Source organism: Kogia breviceps, chromosome 14, assembly GCF_026419965.1.
Source record: "Kogia breviceps isolate mKogBre1 chromosome 14, mKogBre1 haplotype 1, whole genome shotgun sequence".
In the NCBI taxonomy this organism is placed as follows: domain Eukaryota; kingdom Metazoa; phylum Chordata; class Mammalia; order Artiodactyla; family Physeteridae; genus Kogia; species Kogia breviceps.
The window spans coordinates 81,079,704-81,097,659 of record NC_081323.1 but is presented as its reverse complement, the minus strand read 5'-3'; the positions used below and the strand labels follow the sequence as shown (position 1 = coordinate 81,097,659).

The 17,956-nt window shown below is 39.5% G+C and overlaps 1 protein-coding gene across 7 annotated transcripts in view; it reads left to right on the top strand.

The window, feature by feature from the left end:
• GTF2I (general transcription factor IIi) overlaps window positions 1-17,956 on the top strand; it is a 97,349-nt gene that overhangs the window by 17,277 nt on the left and 62,116 nt on the right. For all 7 annotated transcript variants that reach the window (XM_059038392.2, XM_059038388.2, XM_059038384.2 and 4 more), the window contains exons 2-8: window positions 2,837-2,940; window positions 7,394-7,532; window positions 10,495-10,629; window positions 11,869-12,052; window positions 12,219-12,247; window positions 15,762-15,816; window positions 16,315-16,358. In XM_059038392.2, coding sequence (XP_058894375.1) covers window positions 2,842-2,940; window positions 7,394-7,532; window positions 10,495-10,629; window positions 11,869-12,052; window positions 12,219-12,247; window positions 15,762-15,816; window positions 16,315-16,358 — 685 coding nt within the window. In that variant the 5' untranslated portion in view covers window positions 2,837-2,841. The remainder of the gene's footprint in view (window positions 1-2,836; window positions 2,941-7,393; window positions 7,533-10,494; window positions 10,630-11,868; window positions 12,053-12,218; window positions 12,248-15,761; window positions 15,817-16,314; window positions 16,359-17,956) is intronic.

Genomic DNA, 17,956 nt, shown 5'->3' with positions numbered 1-17,956 from the left:
TATTTAATATAGTAGTTGGTACCTTATAATCCCTTATCCGTATCTTGCCCCTCCTCCCTTCCCTGATGATCTTTAATAATAGGGAAAAAGATTTACATATATTTTTAGCCAAAATGATTTTTCATGCTAACAGCTCAGCATGTTCTCTAATATTGGGCCTTCAGTTAAGGAACACCCAGGTGTCTTTAGTAAATTAACTTATATACGCAGATTTATTTTTAGAATTTCTATTTATGCTTCCAGTCATGAATTTTTTAGTCATCCTTTTATATTAGTTTCATTTGATTATTTGGTCTCTTGCTAACACCTAGAATTAACCAAATTGAAAAGGGGTACTTTTTAATAGGCATCTAATTTGCATGCTATTTATAGAAAGACAGTTCTTTTAGTATTAGAATTTTTTAAAATTTGCTTTAGGTTTTCACTTCTTAGAATGTCGTTATGGGATATATTTTCTCCTTTTAATTTTTAAATTTTGATAAAATATATATGACATAAAATTTACCATTTTAACCATTTTAAAATGTACAGTTCCCCTGGCATTGAGTACATTCACATTGTGGGATTTTTTTTATACATCTTTATTGGAGTATAATTGCTTTACAATGATGTGTTAGTTTCTGCTGTATAACAAAGTGAATCAGCCATATGCATACATATATCCCCGTGTCCCCGCCCTCTTAAGCCTCCCTGTCCCACCCTCCCTGTCCCACCCCTCTAGGTCATCGAAAAGCACTGAGCTGATCTCCCTGTGCTATGCGGCTGCTTCCCACTAGCTAGCTGTTTTACATTTGGTAGTGTATATACATCAATGCTACTCTCACTTCCCCCCAGCTTCCCCCCCACCCTTTGTCCTCAAGTCCATTCTCTATGTCTGTGTCTTTATTCCTGCCCTGCCACTAGGTTCATCAGTACCTTTTTTTTTAGACTTCATATATATGTGTGTTAGCATACGGTATTTGTTTTTCTCTTTCTGACTTCACTCTGTATGACAGACTCTAGGTCCATCCACCTCACTACAAGTAACTCACTTTCGTTTTTTATGGCTGAGTACTATTCCATTGTATATATGTGCCACATCTTCTTTATCCATTCATCTGTCAGTGGACGTTTAGGTTGTTTCCGTGTCCTGGCCACCATAAATCGTGCTGCAGTGAACATTGTGGTACATGTCTCTTTTTGACATTCACATTGTTGTGTGAGCATCATCACTATCTATCTCCAGAACTTTTTTTGTCATCCCAAACTAAAACTCTGTATGCGTTAAATAATAAATTGTCATTGCTCCCTCCTTCTAGACCGTGGCAACCATCATTCTACTTTCTGTCTCTATGAATTTGATTATTATAGGTAATCTCATGTGAGTGGATCATACAACATTTATCCATTTGTGTCTGGATTATCTCACTTAGAATAATATTTTTAAGGTTCATTTATATTGTAGTATGTATCAGAACTTCATTCCTTTTTAAGGCTGAATTACATTCCATTGTATGGATAATATATTTTGTTTATTCATCTGACAGTGGACACTTTGGTTTCCACCTTTTGGCTGCTATGAATAATGCTGCTGTGAACATGAGTGTACTGTTCAAGTCCCTCCTTTCAGTTCTCCTGAGTATATACCCAGAAGTGGAATTGCTGCATCATGGTAATTCTGTTTAATTTTTTAGGGAACTACCAAACTGTTTTCCACAGTGGATGTACCATTTTACACTCCAAAGAGCAATGCACAGGGGTTCTCATTTCTCCACATCCTTGCCAGCACTTACTATTGAATGGTTTATGTGTGTTTGTTTTTGTTTTTGTTTTGTGGTATGCGGGCCTCTCACAGTTGTGGCCTCTCCCGTTGCGGAGCACAGGCTCCAGACGCGCAGGCTCAGGGGCCATGGCTCACAGGCCCGGTTGCTTCGTGGCATGTGGGATCTTCCCGGACCGGGGCATGAACTCATGTCCCCTGTGTCGGCAGGCAGAGTCTCAAGCACTGCACCACCAGGGAAGCTCTGTTTGTATTTTTATAGTGCTTGAAATTCAGCTGAGCCTCTTTGCTGATGCAGAAGTATCAGACAGTGTTTTCTAAAGAGAATGTATTATAAAGTAATCTTAGCTCTTATTTGTCCTGAAGCCTATTTCCTTCTTAATAAGAAAGGAGGAATTCTCTTCATCCAACCTCAGTCTGCTTAACCCACTCTGGAGTTATCAGTGTGTGCATGGGAGAAGGGGGCGGTTGTGTCTATTTCCTTTGTGGAACTGTGATAAACTATCACTGGATTGTGAAGTGCATCACCTCTTCCTCACTGGGAGATTTCTTAACTGGTTCTGGGTGATACCTCAATTTATTTTGGGAGGTGATGGTGACCTAGTTTTATGGAACTAAAACTAGATGGAAAGTGGGGGATAGATTCTCTATCTTATAGGATAATAGGAGTTTGGGGCAAATATTGATAGATTACTTGGTTTTTAAGTCTTATTTTTTTTTTTTTTTTTTTTTTTTTTTTTTTTTTTTTTTGCGGTACGCGGGCCTCTCACTGCTGTGGCCTCTCCCGTTGCGGAGCACAGGCTCCGGACGCGCAGGCCCAGCAGCCATGGCTCACGGGCCCAGTCGCTCCGCAGCATGTGGGATCCTCCCGGACCAGGGCACGAACCCGTGTCTCCTGCATCGGCAGGCGGACTCCCAACCACTGCGCCACCAGGGAAGCCCTTAAGTCTTATTTTTTATCTTAAGCAAGAAAACTGTAAATTAGGCAATTTATGGAGGACCCTCACAGCTCTAAACATATGTTGAGCAAGACACTGAATTTCTACCACTCACTTTCCTAATACTTCTCTTTCCTAGGGATCATGGCCCAAGTAGCAATGTCTGCCCTGCCCGTCGAAGATGAGGAGTCCTCGGAGAGCAGGATGGTGGTGACATTCCTTATGTCTGCTCTTGAGTCCATGGTGAGATGGCTTTGCAGTTCTATAAACTTTTCCATAGTTGGATAAGATTGGGCTTGTGAATGAGATTGATTTGTTTTTGGAAAACATAGGCTGTGTCTTTTATTTTTAATAAATACATATTTTTTTTGCTTGAGTAATAGTTATGGATTTAAGCCTTTCAAATTTTATTGCATGTTTCAGAATGTTCTTACCTTATCCGAATGTGTAATTTTTTACATTTAATTTCAATTTTTTACCTCCCAGTATCTTGGTCAATCCCTTGTTTTGCAAGCATTAACTTTGAATTTAAGTGTAATATTTGAAGTTACTCAGAATGAGTTTGTATATTACCGTGTGGTGCTAGTGTCTTATTGTGTCTATGTAAAGAACATTACCACAGTTTTGGGCCATAAGAGCATATTCTGTATTTTACATCTATTCTTTATTTTATTGTGCTATGCTTCACAGTTGTCTGAATTCTGTGACCTTCTACCCAATATGTAGTGTGTTAACTCTTTATTTTTTAAAAAACTTGTACACATAATTGCAAAATATTAAGTAGTATTCTTTTGCTGTACTTTTATATTACTATCATGGTAGTAATACAGTTTGCTTATCATGTTTTTCTGAATATGTATTTGAACTCATAGATTTAAGAAACACCAGACTTAAGTATTTTCTGACACAATGAAATTATATATTCTAAGCAGGAGGATGGTGTGTATTTCCTGTCTTAAGCATTGACTAGTATTATACAGCATTTAACCTCACAGTTCTCAATATGCCATAGTTCGTGGAATCTTTTTTGTTTTTCCATTAGGGCATTTTTTTTTTCTTATTTCTGCTATATAAGAATTTAAAAAATTATCTCCTTAAAGAAAGAAATTTTAGGGCTTCCCTGGTGGTGCAGTGGTTGAGAATCCGCCTGCTAATGCAGGGGACACGGGTTTGAGCCCTGGTCTGGGAAGATCCCACATGCAGCAGAGCAACTAGGCCCGTGAGCCACAACTACTGAGCCTGCGCATCTGGAGCCTGTGCTCCGCAACAAGAGAGGCCGCGACAGTGAGAGGCCCGCACACCGCGATGAAGAATGGCCCCCGCTTGCCACAACTAGAGAAAGCCCTCGCATAGAAACGAAGACCCAACACAGCCAAAAATAAATAAATTAATTAAAAAAAATAAATTTTAGAATGGTTAGTGCCTATATATACTATTACTTTTTTTTTTTTTAAAGTATTTATTTATTTGGCTGCACCAAGTCTTAGTTTCATCATGTGGGCTCTTAGTTGCAGCATGTGGGATCTGGTTCCCCGACCAGGGGTCGAACCCAGACCCCCTGCATTGGGAGCATGGAGTCTTAACCACTGGACCACCAGGGAAGTCCCTACTATTACTTTCATTTTTTTTTTTTTTCCCTACTATAACTTTCTTACTGTCCCTTATTTCTTGCTTTTGGTCATAAAGTTAGCCAAAATTTGTGGCTGTAATGTTAAATAATTTAGAAATTAAATCCTATTCTGTTAATATTAAATAATTTTCTTCAATACTACTGTCTATGTAGAATGAAATAGAATGAAATTAAATCCTATTCTGTTAATATTAAATAATTTTCTTCAATACTACTGTCTATGTAGAATGAAATAGGGTCACATAGGACCCATTCCCTTCCTTAGAATGTCTTTATAGTTTTCTCATCTTTGGCAGAAGTAAGAGGATCCCTCCTCCTGTTCCCAGCTGTATACTGTGAAGTATAATTTATAGGTGTATAGGTCGGCTTCATCCTTCTTCCTTTGGTCCATAGATTTCTTTGATCTAATCCTTAGACAGTACATGAATCTTGCTTTACTGTTTCGTAAATACTGCCTTTGGAGACAGGGTTGTCCAACTAAGAGTGGATAGTGCAGCAAGAATGCACAGTCATTTATCACAAGGTAAGTAAGTAATAGTTCCTTACAAGTGAGCAGCCATGGTACATCTCATAGATATGTACCATATAACATATCATAGAAATGTCATATAACAAAATTACAGTACAGCATTGCTTGCCGTGCTGGGAACGATTGTCGGCTCACCTCGGTCACAAGTTCTCTCCTGTGACTTTATTACAGTTCAAAAGATTTCTGATCGTGACAGTAGGTATAAAATTATTTATTTGAGATACTGTTATTAAGCAATATTATTCAAGTAATATCCATTTAAGAAATTAGAGGGTGGTAATTGTACAAATCAAAAACAAATGGAGGGGGCTTCCCTGGTGGCGCAGTGGTTAAGAATCTGCCTGCCGATGCAGGGGACACGGGTTCAAGCCCTGGTCCGGGAAGATCCCATGTGCCGCAGAGCAACTAAGCCCGTGCGCCACAACTAGTGAGCCTGCGCTCTAGAGCCCACGAGCCACAACTACTGAAGCCAGCGCGCCTAGAGCCAGTGCTCTGCAACAAGAGAAGCCACCGCAATGAAGAGTAGCCCCTGCTCACCACAATTAGAGAAAGCCCGCGCGCAGCAGCCAAGACCCAACGCAGCCAAAAATAAATAAATAAAATAAGTAAATTTAAAAAACAAAAAACAAATGGAGGAAGCTGTAGTTTTCAACAAATGATGCTGAGAAAACATAGGTTCTTTGGCGGAAAAAAGTCTTTACTGTGCAAGTTAAATTCTAGATGAGTAAAAATTTTTAAAAATTGTTATATTAAGATAAACTAAAAAAACAGAAGAAAATATATATAATTATGTATTTAATTCCATAAACAGCTTTTCTATGCCTAAAATCAGTGAGGCACTGTTATGCGTTAATAGAGAAACAACATAGTAGAAAAATAAGCTAAAGTTAGCCTAATTTACAAAAAACTATCCAAGGTACAATACTCTGATTTATTTTATTTATTTTTATTTATGGCTGCGTTGGGTCTTCGTTGCTGCACACAGGCTTTCTCTAGTCGTGGCGAGCAGGGGCTACTCTTCATTGCAGTGTGCGGGCTTCTCATTGCAGTGACTTCTCTTGTTGCAGAGCATGGGCTCTAGGCATGCGGGCTTCAGTACTTGTGGCTCATAGGCTCTAGATCGCAGGCTCAGTAGTTGTGGTGCATGGGCTTAGTTGCTCCGCGGCTTGTGGGGTCTTCCCAGACCAGGACACAGGGCTCGAACCTGTGTCCACTGGCAGGTGGATTCTTAACTACTGCACCACCAGGGAAGTCCTAAAGTACCCTTTTTAAATGGTTCTGGGAAACTTGCACAATAACATTTGTTAGGATATTGTGAGTTAGCTCTTCTAGGAGTGCAGATGGGAGTATCAACTGATAGAACCTTCTTAGAAAGCAATTGTTAGTAGGTTTTGAGAACCTTAAAAGTATGTACTTTCAGAGTCACAGTTTTTTGACTATGTTGTTTCATGTTTCTGACTCTGTTCTGAGAAAGTCACTCAAGATACACATAAATATTTTGTTCCCAGATTAGTATTTCATTGTTATTCTTAGGAGTGATAATTAGAATCAGCAACATTTTCAATAAGGTTTGCACTAAATGAATTATTGTTTATCCACAAAATGGAATGGTATATACTCTATTAAGAGTTTAAAGAATATTTAATCTCATAGGAATATACTCAGTAAAATTATACTCATCTAAATGGGATTCCTGTTGTATACATATGGACATACTTCTGGAGGTGGGATTATGTGATGGAAGTTGTAGTGTGGCTTCCAGACCCCACCTCCCCCATTAAGGATTGATGGCCCTAAGCCACCAGTTTCTATGAGTGTCAGAGGCTCCCTTGCGCAGGGTCTTTCCCCTTCCTTGGGGAGACCCATCCCAGCTCCAGAATTTCTGTGGTGCATCTGTGGCAGCTGTTGATTCTCCCTTTGCGGAATCCTGCCCCCTCACAGCGCACAGCTGTTGTTATTGGGAGTGCTCGCCAGTAAGCCTGTGTGCAAAGCTGAGTCTGTTTCTTGGGTATTTGACCTATAACAGATTACAAAGGATTTCTGCCTTTTTTCTTATAAATTGCGTGATTTCTTCTGCTTAAAATCAGGGTTGTTGGGACTTCCCTGGTCGTCCAGTGGGTAAGACTCCATGCTTCCAATGCAGGTGGCTTGGGTTCGATCCCTGGTCAGGGAACTAGATCCAGCACGCATGCCACAACTAAGAAGCCCCACATACCGCAACTAAAAGATCCCGGATGCTGCAACGAAGATCCTGCGTGCCGCAACTAAGACCCGGTGCAGCCAAGATCAATAAATAAATAAATATCAAAAAATAAAATAAAATCAGGGTTGTAAATTATCTGTTAGAACGAGAGGTCCCTTAAAAAAAATGGGGACTCTGTTGTGTATATGATAACTTAAGGCCCAAACTAGGAACTTCACCTCATCCACATTAGGTATTAAGGCAGGTCAAGTGATAAGATTTTTTATTCATCCAGCAGAAACAGTGCTTTTAAACATCTGTATATAACATAAGATTTCCTGTTTGTGTATTTCAGTGTAAAGAACTGGCCAAGTCCAAGGCAGAAGTGGCCTGCATCGCAGTGTATGAAACAGACGTATTTGTTGTTGGAACAGAGAGAGGACGTGCTTTTGTCAACACCAGAAAGGATTTTCAGAAAGATTTTGTAAAATACTGTAAGTATTGTATTTTTATCTTGGGTATTTCATAAATATTAAACCTAAATATTTATGGATAACACATCGTATTTTCTTCTAAAGCTGAATGAGATTTATTCCCGAAAAAGACTTTCTGAAGTCCATGGAGACATTTCAGAATGCTCAAAGTGAATCACTGACATGGTAACATATTAGGGGAAATACTGAAGAGCTTAAGAAAAATGGTAAATGTTTATGGTACTGTGCTCCTTACTTGACATTACTCTGGATTAGTGAAACATGTTAGAAGGTAGAGAAATGTCAAACTGATTAAAATTTCTTAGTCAGTTAAGCAGGTCTTTCCCTGATAGATGTTTGTTGTGTTGGGAAAAAAAAAAGTTTTTCTCTGTGCATTAAATTTGAGTAAGCATGAAGCAAAGTTAAACAGGTCTTCTCGACTCCCTCAGTGGAATCATCTTATCCTCTGTCCTCAGTCAGTTTTGTGATCCTCCATCAGGAGTTCATCCAAGTAGTGTACTTATTTGATACCAGAACAAATGTAGTAAAGAAATTTACTGTAGGGTGTTAATACCTAGGACCTCTCACAGTGTGACATTTTTCGTAACTGTGTTTAACCTAACACTCTCCATGGTTGTTTTTTGTTTTTAATAAATTTATTTATTTTATTTATTTATTTTCGGCTGTGTTGGGTCTCTGTTGCTGCACGCGGGCTTTCTCTAGTTGTGGCGAGCAGGGGCTACTCCTGTTGCGGAGCATGGGCTCTAGGCAAATGGGCCTGAGTAGTTGTGGCTTGCGGGCTCTAGAGCACAGCCTCGGTAGTTGTGGCGCACAGGCTTAGCTGCTCCGCGGCACGTGGCATCCTCCCGGACCAGGGCTGGAACCCATGTCCCCTGCATTGGCAGGCGGATTCTCAACCACTGCGCCACCAGGGAAGCCCTCTCCATAGGTTTTATGGTTAACTCAGTGATACAGCATTTTCTTAAACATGTCGATCAGCATATAATATGTATGTCTTTAAGATCCAAACTTAAATTTCCATTATCCAGTTAGATCCAATTCATGATACAACAAGCAGATAATGGGTGAATAAAAATAGTTTACTTAATTCATTAATTTCAATTCTAAATTATCTTTTTAGGAAACATATCCCCTCCACTGTAAAACACCCCCCCATCATCTTTTAAGCTTTATGGTAGCAATCTATTTAAATTTTTTTCCGTTATTTCTTATCATTTTGAGAATTTTTAAGACTTTGATTTTGTTTTTATATTTAAATTTATATTAATAACGTTGCTTTGATTATGTGTATATCAGTTGCCATCTGTCCTATGAATACTGTAATCCAACTGGCAGCTGTGTTTACATTTCTGTTCCCTATACTGTCTTGCTAATGTGGTTCTTCAGTGGTTAGAACTAAGCATTAGGGGAATTGTCCTCAGTTGCAAATTGCAGTCCCTGCCTATTAGTATTCATACTTTTTTTTGTTACCAATAATTTGATGCCACAGAGAATAATCTTTGGATATAATTCTTAAGTTCCTAATATTTGTTTCTATAAATTATTCTGCAGACAAGGATCAATAGTTGTCTTCTGAAACCAAATCAATAGGTGTATGAGTCAGTTTTTTGTTTTGCCTTTTAAAAATTTATTTATTTATTTATTTTTGGCTTCGTTGCTGCGCGCAGGCTTTTTCTGGTTGTGGTGAACGGGGGGGCTACTCTTCGTTGCAGTGCACGGGCTTCTCATTGGAGTGGCTTCTCTTGTTGTGGAGCATGGGCTCTAGGCGCGCGGGGTTCAGTAGTTGTGGCATGCGGGCTCAGTTGTTGTGGCGCACAGGCTTAGTTGCTCTGCGGCATGTGGGATCTTCCCGGAGCAGGGCTCGAACCCGTGTCCCCTGCATTGGCAGGCAGATTCTTAACCTCTGTGCCACCAGGAAGTCCCTATGAGTCAGTTTTAGAAATTCTTGGAGAAAATTTCTAAGCTCTCTTTCAGAGTTTTGAAAAGTACTGTCCAACAGAAATAATGTAATGTGTAAATCACTTAGGTAATTTAATATTTTCTAATAAAAAGTAAGGAGAAACAAGTAATTCATTTTAGTCGTTGTATTTTAAACTGGTGTCTAAAACATTCAACATGTTATCAATATAAAAAATTATCAGTGAGGTATTTTGTGCACTATTTTTTGTACTAAGTCTTCAAAATCTAATGTATATTGTAAACTTACAACACATCTTAATTCGGACTGGTCACATTTCAAGTGCTCAAAAACCACAGGTGTTTAGTGGCTATTGTGTTAAACTTTGCAACAAGAATGTTTTTTGTGGTGATAATCTTCCCATATTTAAGTTTGTAGTTAGTCTTAAGGTATCTTTCCATTTTAAAACTACTGTTATCTAATTTTTACTTTGTAGAATGGTTATAGCTACTCTTATTTCAGAGGTTATCACTGTTTCTTATCATTTCCATTCAAGTCGTTCATGTCTTTTAGGTGTTTATTTTTTATTTTTTAAAAAATTTAAAATTTTATTTATTTTTATTTTGGCTGCGTTGGGTCTTCGTTGATGTGTGCGGGCTTTCTCTAGTTGTGGCGAGTGGGGGCTACTCTTCGCTGTGGTGCACTGGCTTCTCATTGCGGTGGCCTCTCCCGCTTCGGAGCACGGGCTCTAGGTATGCGGGCCTCAGCAGTTGCTGCAGGTGGGCTCCAGAGTGCAGGCTCAGTAGTTGTGGCGCATGGGCTTAATTGCTGTGTGGCACGTGGGATCTTCCCAGACCAGTGATTGAACCCGTGTCCCCTGCGTTGGCAGGTGAGCTCCCACCCACTGTGCCACCAGCGAAGCCCCTAGGTGTTTATTTTTAAAGTTCCTCCTCCCTTTCCTTTCTGTCAAATCATAAATGTTAGTATTAGAAAAAAATATTCTTAGTAAAAAATCAAATATTGAGATAATGGATATGGACCTTATATATCATTAATATTTTACAGGTGTTGAAGAAGAAGAAAAGGCTGCAGAGATGCATAAAATGAAATCAACAACCCAGGCGAATCGGATGAATGTAGATGCTGTAGAGATTGAAACACTCAGAAAAACAGTTGAGGACTATTTCTGCTTTTGCTATGGTAGGTTATACATTTGAATTTTCTAAAAGATATGTTATACAGTTGACTTTTCTAAAGGGCAGATCACATAATTGCCATAACATTCATGTAATATACTTTTACAAATGAATGGGTTAATTCCCAAATATTGGGTTAACTCCCAAATATTGGGTTAACATTACAAATGACCTTTCTTCTTCTTCTTTTTTTTTTTTTTATAAAGTAGATTTTATGGAAATGACCTTACTTTCTAGTTCCAGTTTGTGGGAGGCCAGAAATAAATGTAGCTGTTAGAGGTTTGGTTTGGTTTTTAATTAAAGAGCAGTTTTTAGGTTCACAGCAAAATTAAGAGGAGGGTACAGAGATTTCCCACATGACCCTGTCCCGCACATGCATAGCTTCCCCCCCTGTCAGCATCCCCACCAGAGAAACTACAGGACGTGTCACAGTCATCTAAAGAGGGCTGTTTATGTTTGACATGCGTGCTGGTCTCACCAAATCCCCGGGAAAAACCACCTTTTGTTAGTCTAATTATGCAGTAAACAGCTCTTTTTAAGAATAAGGGAAGGGGGGGGGAGGATATAGGTTGCACTGTGAGGTTGTAGGTAATACTCAACTCTGAGGAATGGAGTTTCTAGCATGTGTGGGCTCACTGATACACACAGACAGCTGACAGGATACATTCATTTGTTAATGTAGCGTGTGTTTTCAATGAGAATATTAGCCAAAAGCTGCCTGGTATGTTATGGTAACACTTGGGTTTGTCAGGGTTCCATGTTCTGAGGCTGAATTGCATATGAAGAGATTGTGTTATACCAGGGTGGGGCCATTGTTCCTTTCCTTTTGTGTGGGTTTTATATAAGTGTTTTATATCTTTTTCATTTTGGCCTTTTGAATTCATTTCAGGTTTAGACTTCTGCTAACATGGGAATAGGGCCCTATAGTATTTGAAAGTAGTTTTGAAATCAAATATTACAAAAATATGAATGCCAGGGAATTCCCTGGTGACCTAGTGGTTAGGATTTCGGGCTTTCACTGTCGTGGCCTGGGTTCAATCCCTGGTTGGGGAACTGAGATCCTGTAGGCCGCATGGCCAAAAAAAACCAAAAAACAAAACCCACGAATGCCATCTATCAAGCCATGATGATGAATGTTGGTTTAGTTTTTTCAAATCTTACCATTTAATGATTATCCTTTTTTTTTTTTTTTTTTTTTTTTTTTTTTTTTTTTTAACACCTCATCCCTGTCTGTTAACCTCAGGGAAAGCTTTAGGCAAATCAACAGTGGTACCTGTTCCATATGAAAAGATGCTCCGAGATCAGTCAGCTGTGGTGGTGCAGGGGCTTCCAGAAGGAGTATCCTTTAAACACCCTGAAAACTATGATCTTGCAACCCTGAAATGGATTTTGGAGAACAAAGCAGGGATTTCATTTATCATTAAGAGGTGAAGTACTTTTTCCCTGGCCCTCAACAGTTTATTCTTATAAAGTTGAATATTTAAGTTATGTTAATATGTTTTTAAAATTCTTGTTTACTGTAGAAGCCATTTAAATTTATGCTGTATGATAATTTTGTGTTTACATATAGTTTTTTGTTTTGTTTTAATGCAGACCTTTCCTAGAGCCAAAGAAGCTCCTAGGTAAGTGATTGTTTTGCTTACATGATAACAGGATGGGTTCCTAAACCTGTTGTGTCAAATTTAATATATTTTAATGATTTCTCCTTTATTTTCTTTGAGAATATGTTGTAAGGCGTTTTGGAGTGGAGTGTTATGGTATTTATATAAACCAGTGAAAAGTCACTGAGCTGAAAAACCAGATACTTGTTTTTTGTTTTCAACTCAGCTGCTTGCTTTATGATGTATTCAAGGTTTTATGTTTGCAATGTGTACGGTCATATCCTGAATCTGCCCTCATTTCCCAGAATTATGAGTGATTTAATTTACATAGCGTTCACTGAGCAGGCACGGAAATATTGGGCATAAGATTGGGTGAGGAGGGGATACAAAACCATGTACAAGCATTAAACCTTTTTAGTGCTGGTAGTCTAGTGGTGGAGATAAAAACCTGTAAAGTCACCACAAGAAGAGAGCACAGCGTACGCATTGTAGGAATGGTTAGTGGAGGTTTGTTGGAGGAAGCCCAGGAAGATGTTTATGAGGAAGAGGGCATTAAGATGGATCCTTGAAGAAAGAAGAGGATTTCAATAGGACTTCCTTCGGGGAAGACCAGACATTCCATTTGAAGGGAAAAAGGAATATTTAGAAGACTAGTACCCTTTGGAGCTGGGGTTATTTGAGACTTTTAAAAGGAAATAACCGTTGTCATTGGCAACCCCTTAAGCAACGTAAACATGAAAGGGCAAAATAATATGTAGACACCCAAGTGTATATTGTTTTCTGATAAGTAACCTTTGTTATTTTCACCATGATGAAAAGATTAATATATATATATTTAATAAATTTATTTATTTATTCATTTATTTAATTTTTGGCTGCATTGGGTCTTCGCTGCTGCACACGGGCTTTCTCTAGTTGCAGTGAGTGGGGGCTACTCTTAGTTGCAGTGTGCAGGCTTCTCATTGCAGTGGCTTCTCTTGTTGTAGAGCACAGGCTCTAGGCGCACGGGCTTCAGTAGTTGTGGTTCGCGGGCTCTGGAGCACAGGCTCAGTAGTTCTGGTGCATGGGCTTAGTTGCTCCGCGGCATGTGGGATCTTCCCGGACCAGGGATCAAACCCGTGTGCCCTGTTTTGGCAGGCGGATTCTTAACCACTGCGCCACCAGGGAAGCCTGAAAAGATTAATAGTTTAGAAGCTTTGTTGAGGTATAGTTGACATGCTATAAAGTTCACACATTTTAAGTATATAGTCCCTGTAGTATATGGAATTGCTTTGGCAACTTAGTTGACCCTGTTTATTTCTGGACTTTCTACACAGTGAGTCATGTTGTATGTAAATCAAGATAGTTTACTTTGCAATCTGAATGCTTTTTATTTTTTAATTTTGTTGCTCTGGCAAGGTTGTCCAAATCAGTATTGAGTAGAAGTGGCCGTAGCATACATCGCCTTGTTCTTAATACTAGGTGGAAGGCATTCAGGCTTTCACCATTATGATGTTAGCTGTTGGTTTTTGTATATGTCCGTTTTAAGATTGAGAAAGTGTAGATTTATTTGTCATATTTAAATTAAAATTCACTTTTTCGTGATCAGTATTTTTTTTCCCTGAAGTACTCTTAAGTATACTAAGTAAACTAAGTATCCTTAGTTTGCTGTTTGTATTTTATGAGTCTTTGATTCTAGAAACTTGTTCTGAAACATTGGGGCCTGGTGGTTAATTAAAGAATATTTCTATAGAGTGTGTCATAATAATGAGTTGTCCAAGTGGGTGGGTTTGTATGACTCAGGTCTTTTGCCTTACCAACTTTCAAAGTAATTGAAAAGTTGCAATTGTAATGGGATTGTATTTTCCAGTGTAAAAATTTTTTAGCAGGCTTATTGAGATACAGTTGACATACAATAAACTCCATTATTTAAAGTGTACAGTTAAGTTTTGACACATGACTATTCTGTGAAAACCATCACTGCAATCATGGTAATGAAACATCCTTCACCCACAGGCTTCCGCACACCGCTTGGTAATTCTTCTTTTCTTCTCTCTGCCTCGCCCCTGGGCACTCACTCGTCTTCATGTCATCAGCATAGATGTGTCTGCATTTTCTAGATTTTTTTAAAAAATAGAAATGGAATCTTATGTACTCTTTTTTGTTTGTTTTGCTTCTTGTTCTACAATTTATCCATGTTTCATGTATCGGTAGTTATTTTTTTTAAATTTCTGATTAGTGTTCCACTGTATAGATACACTACAATTTGTTTACTCATTCACTTGCCCATGAATATTTGGGTTTCCATTTCTTGGCAGTTATTAAGAAAGCCACTATGATATTTGAGGGCAGGTTTTTTTTTTTTTTTTAATTTATGCCTATCTTTTTTTTTTTAATGTTACGCGGGCCTCTCACTGTTGTGGCCTCTCCCGTTGCGGAGCACAGGCTCCGGACGCGCAGGCTCAGCGGCCACGGCTCATGGGCCCAGCCGCTCCGCGGCACGTGGGATCTTCCCGGACCGGGGCACGAACCCGTGTCCCCTGCATCGGCAGGCGGGCTCTCAACCACTGCGCCACCAGGGAAGCCCGAGGGCAGGTTTTTATGTGGACATACATTTTCATTTCTCTTGGGTAAATACCTGAAAGGGAGTAGTGAGATCATATGGTAGTCAGTTACATATTTACCTTTTCAAGACACTGACAAACTGGCTTTCAATGTGGCTGTTCCAGTTTGTTCCAGTTTACGCTCCCACCAGCAGTGTGTGTATTACAGTTGTTCTACATCCTTGTCATCATTTGGGCGGTGTGTGTGTGTCAGTCTTTCCTTTTTTATTTTCACAAACATAAAATTCCCTATTTTATGTTGTGTAATTCAGTGGGTTTTAGGATATTTATAAGACGTACAACTATCACCCTGTCTCATCACCTCAAGAAGAACACTGTACCTGTTAGCAGTTACTGTTTTCCAGTTCTTCTGATCCAAATCTACTCTTTTTTTTTCTTCTCTTTTTTTTTTTTTTTGTGGTACGCGGGCCTCTCACTGTTGTGGCCTCTCCCGTTGCGGAGCACAGGCTCCGGACGCGCAGGCTCAGCGGCCGTGGCTCACGGGCCCAGCCGCTCTGCGGCATGTGGGATCTTCCCGGACCGGGGCGTGAACCCGCGTCCTCTGCATCGGCAGGCGGATTCTCAACCACTGCGCCACCCGGGAAGCCCCAGATCTACTCTTAATAGAAATCTGGCATCATTTATACATGGTGTTGTCTTATTCAGTAATAGTGTATTGGTGTATCTGTTTCACTGATAAGAATAAGCTTTCTCATTAAAGGGAGGGTTCTGGAGGGTTGAGGGGATAAAAGCTGTTAGATGATTATCATCATCCCTAATTACCTTCCTTATAGGGGAGAACGAAGGACACTCTTAAACTAGCACCGTACTCATTCTGATGACCCAGGGCTGTGAAGTCCCTTCCCCAGGACATTCTGTATTTAGGACCTTAGGAAATATTAGTCATACTTCAAGTATTGGAAAAATCTAAATCTAATTTTTTTTGTACATAGGTGGTCGAGTGACGGTAACAGATGCTGAAAGGTCAATGCTATCTCCAGGTGGAAGGTAAAGCATATCTCATTAGTACTAATGAACCTCTACACCTCAGCAAGTTTTAGTGTTTAGATTATTGAGGTATTAGAGTATTAAAAAGCACTGTCACACATCTCGAAGTTTAATGATGCAGTTGAATCCTTTGGAGGTCCTGTGAAAATGCACTTTTTGACTTAGTAGTTTTGATGGTAATAGTTCCTGGGTGAACTATGTGATGTGATTGGTCTGATGACCACATTGTGAATAGGAAGGCCTTACAGTAAGATGGCATTTGCTACTCAGTGTTGTTTTATTATACTTTTCTCTCCCATATGGTTGATTGGAATTAAAGTACTAAATTCAGTTGACAGGTTGTTTATGCAAGAAATAAATGTGTAAATTTTAAAGTGAGTCAGTTTCGCATTGAGCTTGGTCAGGTGAATGAGCTTATACAGTGAGTTCCAGGACATTTGACACTGTGTGAGTGGCCTTCACAATGCAGAGCTTCATCAGGGCTTCTTTTCCTTTCAGTTGTGGCCCCATCAAAGTGAAAACTGAACCCACAGAAGATTCTGGTATGTACTTGTGCTTTTAGACTCAATTATGAAATGTAAGAAGCCTTTTCCTTAATGTGGAAGGTTGTATTTTGACTCAGTACTTATTGCTTTGGTGAGAAGTAGACAGAACAAATTTATTCCCAAGGTGACGTTGTTAATGTTACTATATTTTACTAAAACCCCAAGATAGTAATTTGTTTGACAAAATAGTAGCTAGAAATTCATTGCTAATTACACATTTATAGACAAAATTTGTTAATAGTTTTTTCCAAATACACGAGGAATAATAATAATAAATGTCATCTAGTCCTATAGTGCTTTTTACAAAAATCAGTATAATATTGTCTTGACTATGCCTTTTCCCATTGCATTCCCATATTTTTTACTCCCCAGGGAAACTGTCTTTAACTCTAAGCTGTTTTTGGTATTTAATTCTTTATTTTCATTTTTATTATTTATTTATTTAAAATATTTTTATTAGAGTTTAGTTGATTTACAATGTTAGTTTTACATGTACAACAAAATGAATCAGTGATACATACACATATATCCTCTCTTTTTTCAGATTTTTGTTTTTGACTGTGTCGGGTCTTAGTTGCGGCGTGTAGGATCTTTTTTGTTGAGGTGTGCAGGCTCTTTCTTCATTTTGGCGGGCGGGCTTCGGGTTTGTTTTTTTCTACGCTCTCTCTCTAGTTGTGTGTGGGCTCTAGTTTGCCACTCGCGAGCTCGATAGTTGTTGCACATGGCCTTAGTTGCCCAACCAGGGATGGAACCCGCATCCCTTGCATTGGAAGGCAGATTCTTTACCACTGGACCACCAGGGAAGTCCCTTTTTAAAGATTCTTTTTTCCTATATTTAGATTCTTTCCCATTACAAAGTATTGCTTAGTAATTCCTTATTTTTAAATGTCATTTTCATACTATTTCATATGGTTTTCTTTTTATAAATTTATTTATTTTTGGCTGCATTGGGTCTTTGTTGCTGTGCGTGGACTTTCTCTGGTTGCGGCGAGCGGGGGCTACTCTTCATTCTGGTGCACTGTATTCTCATTGCGGTGGCTTCTCTTGTTGTGGAGCACGGGCTCTAGGCGTGTGGGCTTCGGTAGCTGTGGCACGCGAACTCAGTAATTGTGGCTCGCGGGCTCTAGAGCGCAGGCTCAGTAGTTGTGGTGCATGGGCTTAGTCGCTCTGCAGCATGTGGGATCTTCCTAGACCAGGGCTCGAACCCGTGTCCCCTGCATTGGCAGGTTGATTCTTAACCACTGTGCCACCAGGGAAGCCCTTCATGTAGTTTTAAGGTTTTTTTTTTTTTTTTTTTTTTTTTTTTTTTTGCGGTATGTGGGCCTCTCACTGTTGTGGCCTCTCCCGTTGCGCGGAGCACAGCCTCCGACGCGCAGGCTCAGCAGCCATGACTCACGAGCCTAGCTGCTCCGCGGCATGTGGGGTCTTCTCAGACCAGGGCACGAACCCATGTCCCCTGCATCGGCAGGCGGACTCTCAACCACTGCACCACCAGGGAAGCCCTAAGGTTTGGTTTTATTTGTTGCCTATTAACGTGGAAAATGAAAATAAAATTACTTTGCCACTTGTTTCCAATACTTCTTCCCTTTTTCCCA